At 30.6% G+C, this 13,062-nt stretch overlaps 1 protein-coding gene across 4 annotated transcripts in view; it reads right to left on the reverse strand.

Annotated features, from left to right (window-relative positions):
* The window catches only part of LOC107070123 (uncharacterized), a 54,949-nt gene extending 42,707 nt beyond the window's left edge, over nucleotides 1–12,242 (reverse strand). Inside the window, exons 1-3 of one of the 4 annotated variants that reach the window (XM_089178995.1) lie at nucleotides 11,948–12,242; nucleotides 10,002–10,130; nucleotides 2,425–2,591 (exon numbers count right to left, since the gene is read on the reverse strand). In XM_089178995.1, coding sequence (XP_089035121.1) covers nucleotides 2,425–2,591; nucleotides 10,002–10,046 — 212 coding nt within the window. In that variant the 5' untranslated portion in view covers nucleotides 10,047–10,130; nucleotides 11,948–12,242. Of the gene's footprint in view, nucleotides 1–2,424; nucleotides 2,592–6,898; nucleotides 9,057–10,001; nucleotides 10,131–10,283; nucleotides 10,784–11,947 lie in introns of those variants that run through there. The other 3 variants (XM_015328025.2, XM_089178994.1, XM_089178996.1) reach the window with 3 other exon arrangements.
* Between the last annotated feature and the right edge of the window lie 820 nt (nucleotides 12,243–13,062).

A 13,062-nucleotide genomic window follows, 5' to 3' on the forward strand; every position in this document is an offset into this window, starting at 1 on the left:
ATACCTTTTCTATTACATCACTGAAGCATTAAATTATTATAGATATTTTTATTTTGTTAAGATTAATTTTGATTTAATCTAATTCTCTAAGCTATTTAGTAAATTATAATAATATACAAAATGATACCACAATTACAATGAAAATACATAAAATAATAATACACAAAAAAATATAAAAAGTAAGTTTAGTTATAATTTGAATTGTAATACAAAGCTATCTATTGAAAACTTACAGTACCTAAATACCTAGATAATCTCTAAATAATAAATCCTAAAATTAACAATAAAAAATAAAAATAATTGCGATAAAAACTATTCTATATATACTAAGTTGAAAAAAAAACACACAAAATACAAAAAATTTCATTAAGATCGGTTTAGTAGTTTTGATCTTCATTGGAAACCAATACTGTGACACTGAATTTTTATATATAAAAATATTTAAATAAACAAATAAACGCGTAATCCTTCAGACAATAATTTTTCAAATGGATTCTAATCGTGTGAAGTATAAGAAAAAAATAAAAGGGGGAGATTTGGCGATAGTTGACTATGATTTTGTTCTTTTTGTTAAAAGCTCAAGCCCAGTAGAACCCTCACGAATTTGAACGTGAGAGACGATCTATCACCATCATCCGAGATTGAGAGTTTGCACTTTCGACGCGGAAGCAAACTACCCGACGGGTGTATCGCATATTGTGTTGCTGCCTGCTTTATATTCGCAAATCTCTTTTGAACGGCGACGTTCAACTCTCGGCCTCGTTCAGGCGTCACGTGTTCCTTTTATTACGGGATCGTTTGCTGCAGAGGCTACAACTTCAAACCCCCTACCGGTGTTTTATAAACGCCCCTGAAAAAATTTCCTTTTACCGTATTACCTCCAACTCCTTTTTACCTTATCTTTTTTTTTTTTACTTCAATTTCGAGACGGTTAAAAAATATTTCATAAAATGACTCGATTGCCATCGAGTATTACAATAATCTAAGATTAACAACGCGAATTATATATATTTTTGTTTTATTTATGCATCAATTAAATAAATAAGTAATAAATCAAGTATTTGTTTGATGCAACATTAACTTATTAAGTTGATATATTTTGTAATAAAAATTGTTCGTAAAATGGAAAGACGAGTTTCATTTTGTATTAGATAGATTACTAAAATATTACAAAAAAAAAAATATAAGAATTATTCTTGAATTTAATTCGATACTTTAGATACAATATATGTATTCATACGTGAAAGAAAACGAGATAAATATAAAATATGAGAGTATACGTTTTCTGTTCTCTTCTCTGTCATTTATTAAATATTATTCAATAAAAAAGTCGTCACGTATATATACATATGCATATTTATTAAAGTAGAAGATGTCAAGACGAGTGGCAGCTGTTGGCGAATACATATATACATAAGTAATAGTTTGTAGAGTATAGTAATGACCGATTACATAGGTTTTCTACGTGTCACTAAAACTAACCAGCATGGAAACGAAGAAGCTAGTTCTCTTCTCAGCACGATGAGTAATAAACTGTTTTCTCAACGCATCACGTACGATAATTAACGGTCGTTAAAATACCCCACCCCTCCTCCCCCCTCTAGCCACACTTTGGAAAATGTAGAAACAGAGGAGATATATACGAAACTATCGTGTTGCATCTTTTATGCTCGCAGATAGTTTACACCTTCTTCTAGGTGTTTGACACTGCGTGGGTAATCGTCCTACGTATACATAAACACGCTCAAGTATATACTTTAACTCTTTCCTATTTTTCTAACTCAATATAAAATTGTATATATATATACATATATTGCATTTCAAAATTATTTCTTGATACTATCTTTTAAAATTTTTTTAATTTTTTATTGTTGTTTAATGAGAATAAAAGATTTTTAAATAATTTTTATTTATTTTTAATATGCAATAAATTTTTAATATTAATAAATTTGTACTATAATATATATATATATAGTTTTTAGGTAATTTCTATTTACTTTTTAATACTTAATAAAATTTTAATGGTAATATATTTGTACTATAGTATCATTATTAATACCATAGCTTATAGTGTTTATTTTATTAATAGAAAAATGTGTGTAAAACTTAGTAGTTTAAGGATATGCGTAAAGGGATATATGAAAGTACGAACACATGGTGGATCGATGATGATACTATATGCTTCAAAGGTCTATCGAATAGGCTAGACGATGCGTCAGACCGAAGAATTAAATATTTAATCAGTTACTCGAAATAGGATAGATGAGAACTGACGGTGGTACATCAAAACGGGATTATTATTCGTGGATTGAAATATACATATCTACATACACTTATACATTTACCGTATAGATAAACATGTATATATATATATGTATATATAGGAGATTGGTAGAAAATAAATAATTCTCTTTGCCTACTCACCGATGAACGATTCCCCTGGAGTGCATGTGTTTCAAAGCAGAAACCAGCTGTCTGGCGTAAAGCTTCGCGGTCATCTCATCGAGCATGCCACTTGGTTGTTGTTTAATGTGTGTGCATAGGTCACCACCGGTTGCAAGTTCCATCACAAGGTAGTATACCGATCCGTACTGCGAATATGTTACACAAATTACGATAAAGTTGACGTTATACGACAATTTTTCTTTGCGACACCTTTGGAACAAGACCAAGTATGATAAGATTTGCCAACTTGCAAAGATCGTTCCAAACCACTGACATTTTTTACTTACATAAACACATTTTCTTTTATGAAAATTTATTATACTATGTAAGAAGCATATTTGAATAACTCGACTGATATTGATCATTAAAATATGTTCGAATGAGATACATTTGATTTCGAGAATGATAACATTTTTATAAAGATTTGATTTATAATATAATACAAAATGTGTCGTGTTTATATTTTAACGATCGTAAAATAGTTAAATATTAATTTATATTACGTTCTTTAGATTATAAAACATAAATCATAGAAAAGTATATTATTTTACGTAGAACAAATATTTGTAAGAAGAAATATTTGAAGAATAGTAAGATTCAATTTATCCAGAAATATATCTACATAATATAATCCAAGATTCGTATCGTGAACCACCCACTTTTTCAATACATTCGATAAAAAGTTGTAAGAAGGATGTTGAGGGGGAATAAAATGTTGGCTTAGGATACTACCATGGACTTGTTGTAAGTCTCTTTCTTTCTTTCTTTCTTTCTTTCTTTCTTTCTTTCTTTCTTTCTCTCATTAGAAAGTCAATTTCACCGTAGAGAAAACGATTTCTCATTCCACTTGGCAAGTACATACTTCATACATCTTTCTATTTTGGCAAGTTCACAAAAACGACGACGTTTCTCCTTTCTTTTTCGGCGTTGAGCCGAGAAAAGACTTGCACATCTTTCGCATATGTGCTGAGAAATAAAAAAAGAAAAGGGCAAAAAGAAAGAAAGAAAGAAAGATAGATATAGTCTCCTATGGGGATTCTCGGTACTTCTCAGTAAAGCTCGTATACTCGCGTGCGTGCCATTTAAATCGAGCGGATAGAATTTATGGACACAAATTGAATCGTATACCATGGTCATATATCTTACGGTTTCGACGTAATCCGATTAAACCCGCCGCGATCCCAATGAGAATGAAACACCCTTGCGTCACTATGCTTTATCGAAAACCAATCATTATCGAATATTCTTTTTTAAAAGGAACTAACAATTATTCTTATTTTATTTTTACTTTGCAAAAGTTTTCAGAATCAAAAGTTTACAATCAGAATTTTATTTCAAGTATAATTAATTTAATCAAATTATATTATTTGTATATTATTTTATTTTACATGATGATTTTTATAATGGACGACAGAAAAATATTTTTTAAATGATAATTCCAAATGTGTTAAAAAAAAATGTGTAAAAGCGTTTTTATGTTTTTTTTAATTTTTATTTTTTTTATTTTTGAATAGAGACCCTTTGAAAATATTCGATTTCCCTGTCGAACAAAACTCGTTCAGCCGAGAACGCACTCGTTATTGTTTTCTCTACCTTTTATCAGAATGATCGATCGTGTCGTGCTCGTTCTTTCGGATAAAACAGACTCGACAGTCTCGTTTGATGAATCGACTAGTAATATCGTAAACAATATAAAGTCATACGATTGCAAATTGTGTTATTTGCAATACGACTAATGATCGGACTTTTGTAATTTTATTTATCCTGTAGTTTTAACTCATTAACATTTTCTTTTACTTTTTTTTTTTTTGTTAATCATTGCAACGTATAAACAATGAAAATAATTTGTAATAATTAAATAAGTAAATAATTAAAATAAAATACATACTTTCTTTACAGGTTTATCTGTATATGCTATACGTAATTATTGATTCAACATAATGAAAAATACATGAGATTTCATTTTATAAATAAAAATATATATATATAATTTTTGTATTTATTTAATACATTTTAAAATTGAAATCCATAGAGATATCATTGCTGATCGGTATCTATAAAATAAAATAAAAAATACTGAAAAATGTGTATACTTTACGAGGTTGCATGCAGACACAGATGTTGCGAAGGATCGAAAAATGAATATCTAAAGAAAACGAGAGAGAGAGAGAAAGTAAAATAGGGAATAACTTCAAACCCCCTACCGATTTATTTCTTTTCTAATAAAGATTACGACGTGAAAATAAGATATTTAAATATTGCATCAATAAAATCTAGATTTTATTCAATTTGTCAGTAACACACACATGTGTGAATGATAGACACATATAAAAAGAAAAAACAAGAAAATGTGTATTTTCTTGTTATCTCCTATGAAGTCGTTTGATCTTTCCTTCATTCTCGTTTTCCTCGATTTTTCTCATTTTTGTTCTCAAATATCAACGTGTGTTACGTCCCGTCGATACACGCCTAAGGGTATACAATGTCGACGAGATCTAATTAATTTTCGGAAACTGACCTCCCTGTCGAGAATCCTGTCGAGTTTGCGTTATATTATCCTCGGAATATTGAATTACCTATCTCAGCGAATAACATTGATGTTCGCATTCATCAGGAATTTCATATGACGAATAATTCACCATTATTGAAGAGAAAAACTTTTTTTCTACGGACCGAGATCATTAATCTTTTTCCTTCTATTTATTTCTTTTTCTTTTGTTGAAAATAAAAAACGTAAAAAAACATAAAAAAGGATGAAGAAACTGACAAGAGAAATGAAATTTGTTGAAAATGTGATAGCAAATATTGTAAACGTTATTGTAAGATGATTTTTTAATCACGCCTTACGTTAAATGTGATTTTATTTTATACATACAAAATCTTTTTTTTTTATATATTATATATTATTATTATTAAACATTTATATATAATAATAATATAATAATTATTTATCTTAGTATAATTACTATAATATAAAATTATAATAATTATATTACTATATAGTTTATGTACTATACTTTAGTATTGCATACTAAATATGCATATAGTATAATTACTATAATATAAAATATATAATATATTTACATTATATATTTATAATATAAATATATTATTATATTATTTTATATATAATTATTTTAAAAATATTATTTTAATTATTTTATTTGCTAGAATTTTTATTTTTATTCATTTCGTTCTTACCAAGATAAAAATGTGTTTACAAGTTCGACGTATGTAGATATTCTTAATAGAATAAAAGCAATGTTAACGTGTTATAATACGAACTTCGACTGAGCTGAGAGACAGACAGAGGAGTGAGAGAGACAGTGACATATACATAAACAAAACATTGAATAAAACCGTCGTTTAGTTCGACCTACGTTTACCTTCCCCTTCTCAGTCGTTATTCTTCGACGTTTCCGATCGAAAGTAGGTGTCTACGCGTGTATTCGTGCTTACACATTTTAGCCGTTGTTTTTTAATTCATTTCTTTTTTCATTTACATCAGTATCAATGTTTTATATCGTTTTTTAGTGTTAATATCCTCAAATGGTCAGTTAGTTTATATACTTTTAATAAAAACCTTAGTGAGTGGATACTTTTCGTATTAGTGCAGTATGTGCTTTGTGAGTGATCTCCTCGTGGAATGGAATTTCAACATCTTTTGGTATGTACCAAAGAGACATACACGTGTCAGATTTATATAGGACATAACTAACCTTGTTTTTTATATTTTTTCGATTACTATTATTTTATAAATTACATTCTAATTGTAATATTATTTTATATGTTGTTATTTTTATATTATATATTATAAATATTAAAAATATTTTATGTTGTTTTATGCCTAATTAGAATTTCTAGAAATTATTAGTGAATATCAATTTTACTGAACATTAAATAATTTAGAATTATATTAAATCAACGTTTTATAAACAAAACCACATCAATTCATGGTTTGAACACCCTAGTATGTATATATATAAAAGAACACAGAGAGAGAATGAACGAAGTAAGCTTAATTAGAAGGTACGTTATAAAAAAACACACATATCAGTAGGTGGTTGGAGTATGCATCCGTAAGACGAGTCAAAGATGCACCATTAATAATACGACGAATTTGTAATTCTGAATTGACAAGCTCGATACTGCATAAAGAAGAGAAGAACGTTCGCTGTTTGTTATTAACCATGCTGCATATGTACCCTCCCTCCCCCTTAAGCTTGCTTTTTTAATCTCTACTGCTTTGCTTCCGATCTTTCTCATCCCCTCTCTCTTTCTCTCTCTCTCTCTCTCTCTCCTCATCCTCCTTCACCTTTTGACCCCTTCCGAATGAAAGAGCTCACGAGGCAGCTTTTTTCTCTTTACTCTTTCCTTCCACTCTCACTCTCATTCTCTCTTTCTCTCTCTCTCTCTCTCTCTCTCTCTCTCTCTCAGTCAGTCATTCACTCACTTTGTTGGACCCTCGACTTTCAGGGTAACAGCAGCAGCAGCAGCAGCAGATGTAGCTTCCCATGGCAGCACGAACAGGGGTTGTTACTCGTCGAAAGGGTTTCCATCGAAGTTCACGAGTAAGAGAGAATGTAGTGACAGAAAGAATGAGAGAGAGAGGGAAATTGCAAGAATACACGTATATGCGTATATTAAAAAGAGAGATAGAATGAAAGTGTGTCTTAGTAAGTGACTGAGAGATATAGAACGTGTATGTAAGAGAGAATACGTGAACGTGTAATAGAGATGAAAAGTGTATGTTAGTAAGTAACAGAAAGAGAGAAAGTATGTGTGTTAGTAATTGATAGAAAGAGTGAGTATACGTGTGATCTAAAGTAGAAAGAGAATATTAGTAAGTGCTTATGTGTTAGTAAATTACAGAGATATATAGAACATATATAAAAGAGAGAGAGAGAGAGAGAGAGAGAGAGAGAGAGAGAGAGAGAAAAGGGAGTGAATATGTAATGTAAAAGTAAAGGAAAAAGAATACGTGTGCATGCGTATGTGTGTATGTATGTGTTAGTAAGTGGTAGAGATGTAGATAGACACGTACGTAAAAGTAAGAGAGTGAGTGTGTAATGTAAAAGTAAAAGAAGAGAGAGAGAAAGAGAGAGATTAGGGGCTGGTGGGGTAGAAGGAAGCTTGGCACCCTTTGCACCCGCAATGAGCAAAGGGCTGGAATATTCTTTTAATTACGGAGGTAATTTCCGCGAGGTTCGCTGCAACGCGGTCAAACAATGCGCTTAGCCCTTACTCCAGGAATGAACGAATCGTAAGCCCGGTTTTGCGACAACCACGGGGTAGGGCCCATGGATAACGAACACAGCTCACGGTTTTTCGCCCTCTGAGCTTGCGATAAAAAGGCCTGTTTTTTAACCCCCATCACCACTCCCCTTTCCATATCCCTTCTATCCTTGACTTTCTCTTTCTCTCTTTTAGTTTTTTTCTTCTTCAATTTTACTCGTGTGCAAAAATGCAGTACCGTGCTACGCCTGTTTCGACGTTATTTCTCTCTTTCTCTCTCTCTTTTTCTTTCTCTCTCTGGTCGTCTATTCTTCGTGAAAATTTTCCTTCATATTTTTTTCTTTTTTTCTATATATATTTTTATTTATCAGGACCTCTGCACGAAATACCTAAACATTTTTTTACCTCTCTTTTTTTTTTGGTGTTCTCGAGCAAGAAGGGGTTGGTCGTTCGATCGGTTTAGAGAGAAACAAAAGTTTTTAATTACTCAATGTTGTTCGAGGGTTTTTCTTTTTTTGTTTCTTTGGACAGTTGAAAAAGATTGCATTGAAAGTATTTTTAATTATAATCTTTGATAAATTTATCGAATGACATGGAAATAGGAATAAACACGAACATTTCATATTGTATAATAGATTGTTTTTTCTTTTACGATCAATACGAGCGAACAATTTAGTTTCTTTTTTTTCTTATTTAAATAATAATTATATACAACGGTACGGGAAATATGCAGAAACAGGTATACTTAAGTTTGTTATTTAACAAAAAAATAAATGTCATAAACGACGGTGTAACAAAATTAATCAAGTTTTTCATTTAATAGCAGGTAAAACTATGTTTTAGTATTATTGGTTGCTAATCGAAACTCTTTACTGTAAGATTTAAACAAGATCGTATTTTAAGATAGAAAGTAATCATGAGAGAGAGAGAGAGAGGGAGAGAGAAAGAGAGAAAGATTTGCACATTAGCTGATCGACATGTAAAAACGTCGGAAAAGGTATAAAAGAGAAGAGGTACGAGTGTACTTTAAATGGTAGTTAGAAAACAGGTTCTTGATCGTAATTACTGTCGCGCGTCGGCCCTCTCGAATATCATTACTCTATTTAAGCGACGAAGAAGCAGAAAGCGTGATGGTGACTTAATTAACACGCGCGCGCGCGCGTCAAAGTAACTCGATTTCCAGGTACACGAAAGCTTACACATAAATGTACATATATATATATATATAATGCAAGTACAAGTAGTTTGAGCAACTAAATTCTCGTCGACAGTTTAACGCGTTGAGAAGATGGTTAAAGCGAGATGCTTGTTCTTGTATAAAAATAAAATTACCAATTATAGCGAGATGGTATCATTTTAATATAACAAATTTACACTTCTATATCTATCTATCTATATATATATATATATATATATATATATGTATCTGTAATTATGTTCAACTTCACGTTTAGGTCGCGTTATTCACATTTATGCAACTTGGATCATTGCCATAATTATTGTTACGTATCTCGAAAAACAAATTGTATTTTTTTAAATTTAAAAATGATTTTGTTCATTTTTAACCACTTGACATACAATGACGTCTAGGAGACGTCATTTATTTCATGTGCCATTGTAGACTTTGATCCAAACGTCAAAAACTGTTTTCAGCTGTTTTTGCTTTATGAAGTATTACACGTTACAAAATTATTCAATTATTATTTTATAATATTACTTAATTAATTATCAACCTTATTGAATTTTATAAAGCAATGTAAATTTCAAAATAAAATACCTTGCACTTTATTTGTATGTCAAGTTGTTAATATAGAGATTTTTAAATTATTGTTAAACGATATTATTTGATATTGTCTAACATATGCAAAAACAAAAGTTTGAATTAACGTTGTATAATTCGTGTTTAATTTATTTAATAACAATATGGTAATATAAAAAAGTGGTATGAAAGGAAGCACTCGTCCCGCAACACTCGAAAAGTGTTTTCCATTTTGAATCACCCTTACCCCGAGAGGTTTATAAATTCAGTTAAATGGCACGTTTAATTAAAGCCAGAAAGATGGATCATCCCTCTTGGGTGGCGTTAACTGGCTCCGCGGCTGGCGAAATTTTAGGAGGCTACCGATTTGTCATAGAGTTCTGACGAGATAGAATGAAAGAGAAGGGATAAGAGATAAAGCGAGAAAGAAAAGGGATCTCTAAAGTTTAGCAGCACGTGTCACTAAGTTACATACTTTAGTTTGATACCATAGTATCAAACTAAACGAACTAACATTTAAAACGACCTGTTAATTATCACAGTATCTTTGAAATCTAATCACCTGAATCGTTTCGTAAAGCCTGACGATACTTGGATGTTGCAACATTGATAGTAATTTAGCTTCTCGAGTTAAATTCTTCACTATGTAATCTTGTCTGCCATTTTGCGTATCGATTATCTTTACTGCCACCTGAACAGAAAAATCAATAATTTTATCATTGCAATGTTATAATATTAATTAAACAAAAATCATTTATATTTCCTACAAATTTTCTTACTTAAAAATGAACCAAAATATAAAAAATAATGTTTTTCAGTAAAAAAGATAAATTATAAAAGTTACCTTGTTATCACTATTATACCAATTATCATTAATGTTAAGTGTAAATTATTTGGTTAAAAGATAATCGAGTATTTATCATGTTGTATTAACCCTATTTCATACAAAAATGGGTGATAATATTATTCCTGTATATTTCCCAAGAGCTTTTGAGATCAATCGCTTAACTATTATCTCTATCTATCTTTATCGTCGAATTGGCAGAGAGTATCAAACACCTTCAATATGCCTTTATGAAAGGCACATCGAGCCACTTTCTAAACACGATAGAGCGAATACCTTGGGATTCGTATATGTTAAGATGAGTTTAGTATGACGGAGATAGATGAAGAGAGAAAGATAGAAAGAGAAAGAGAGAGGGAAGGAATAAGGGGAGAAATAGAAGAGAAAATAGTGGGTGGGGGTAAAAAGGAAGCTGCCAAGTCGCTCGTCCCTTTGATCCATGTTAAGGGCTTCAGGCGGTAATTCGTGCTAGGCAAAGCGATCGAAACGATGGACTTTGTGGCTCGTCACTTGCCCTCTCTCTCTCTCTCTCTCTCTCTCTCTCTCTCTAACTTTCTATCTATCTATCTATCTATGTCTATATCTATCTATCTATATATCTATCTTTCTCTCTCTCTCTCTCTCTCTCTCTCTCTCTCAACGCTCCATCGGTTTCATGCTAAGGGAGGAAAGCGTAACGATGGATTATATTGGACGGTTTGGGATTATGCGCATGCCGGAATGCAAATTAAGCCTGTGGCTCTGCTACCTTCGAGCTATTCGAGAGAGAGACTGATTGCGTCTAAGGGAAAGGGACAGAGAATTATACCTATACGTATGTCGGACTTTACTGAAGTTCTATTACATTTAACATTAAAATGATTATTATTAATTTTAATAGTTATTATTGTTTCTAAAGAATATTCGTTTTATTTTTATCCATCTTATCGTTAATGTTATATTCTTAATCATGGTTTATTAATATTTTTATATAGGTTGAATTTTGATTGTTAAATTTCTTTTTAAAATAGATTAATACGATTAGAAGTTTGTTTGAAATGAATTTGTTAGATCTAAGTATCTCTATGTTAATAAAATACAATTGGATTCAATATATGTATATATGATTAATTATATTTTCATTTATAGTAAAAGAATTTTAATATAATTAATTATTGATATTAAATGTACTAACAGAGATCAAAAATTCTATATTATCCTATATTAATTCTGTATTCAATTTAAAAATACGAGATAAATAAAAAATGATAAATAAGTAAGAATAAAGTAGAAAATTTTTTCCCATTTTTCATAGAATATAAACGAATATTAAATACCAACCGTAGTAAGAACTTTCTATGATGATGCATGATCAAAACTTTTCGCAACTACCAACGAAGAAAATCTTATGATAAATTGATAAGTCGATATACGTTGGAAGTACTTTACGCTTCAATGTGATATACACATAGGTATATTATATATAAATGTATATGTATATAGTTTAAATACCATAACGATTTCAATACCTAAACCCACTAGAGTTAGAAGAGTACTTTTTAAAGAAAACTTTTATTTCGCATTATCAAAGTTTTTGAAGGAACACGAGGACGCGTTAACGTTATTCCACAGGACCCAACTCAACCCAACCCAACCAAAGTTATCGATCATACATGGATCATTACCTAAAAATGTTTCTCTCTCTCTCTCTCTCTTTCTTTTATACACTCACACATTCTCTTTTCTCTCGTGTAGGCGTTAAAGCCAAGCCAAACTGGTGGAAACGATATCTTTCCTGTCAAAGACACGAAACGGACGTCGTATACTGAAATGGCGTTGATTTTTCAATAGCTTCGATCTTCTCTCTCTCTCTCTCTCTCTCTCTATCTTCCTCATTCTTTATCTTTTTTTTTTTATATTTTTTTATTACTATTTTAAAACAATTATCTAACACCCATAAAGAGTCAACGTTATCGACTATGAAAAAAAGTTTCTTTATATAGATATTAAATATTGAACACAGGATGTTTATTTATTATCTAGTATATTAATTATAATTTTAATAATATCTTATAGAACGTCATAGTGATGTTATTTTAATTAAATATATACATTGTAAAGAGGTTAACTCTATTTATATATTATATTTTTATTAACAAATAATCAATAGGTTTTATTTAAAATAACATAAGTATTATCAATATTATAATGAAATTAAATCGTGGTTATATTGAATAGAATAGAACAAAAATTTGAAGTTGTATATTTGAATCGGATGTATAAGAAATGATGGTAGGTTTATAGGGTGCCGTTGAATTTCATAGCACGCGTTTCATTTCAGGAACGAACAGAACGAACGGTTGTGTCTGGAATTTTATGTCCTCGAGGTTCCAGGTCTCGGGAGCACCGACAGCAGATCGCATATCATTAGCGATGGAGGAGGATCCCTTTGATCTTCCTCCGCCGCTTTCCAACTGAGGTAGAAGGGAAAGGGAAAGGGAAAAAAGAAAAAGAGAGAGAGAGAGAGAGAAAGAGAAAGAAGAAAAATAGGAAGAAGAGAAAAGTACCAGCGTGTTCTCTTCATAAGTAACAAAGAAAGAGACAGAAGAGAAGGGGAAATAAAAAATAATAAGAAAAGAAAAATAAGATAAAATGAAGAAAAAAAAAAAGATTAAATAAAATTAAAAGGGGAAAAGAGAGAGAGAGAGAGGGAGAGAAAGAATAATAATAAGAAGAATATAATACATATAAAGAGGGAGAGAAGTATGGTAGTAGGATGAGTTGTGCGTATAGCTAAAGG

Source organism: Polistes dominula, unplaced genomic scaffold, assembly GCF_049000335.1.
Source record: "Polistes dominula isolate Pdom_NZ unplaced genomic scaffold, Pdom_raw_medaka contig_18, whole genome shotgun sequence".
Taxonomy (NCBI): Eukaryota; Metazoa; Arthropoda; class Insecta; order Hymenoptera; family Vespidae; genus Polistes; species Polistes dominula.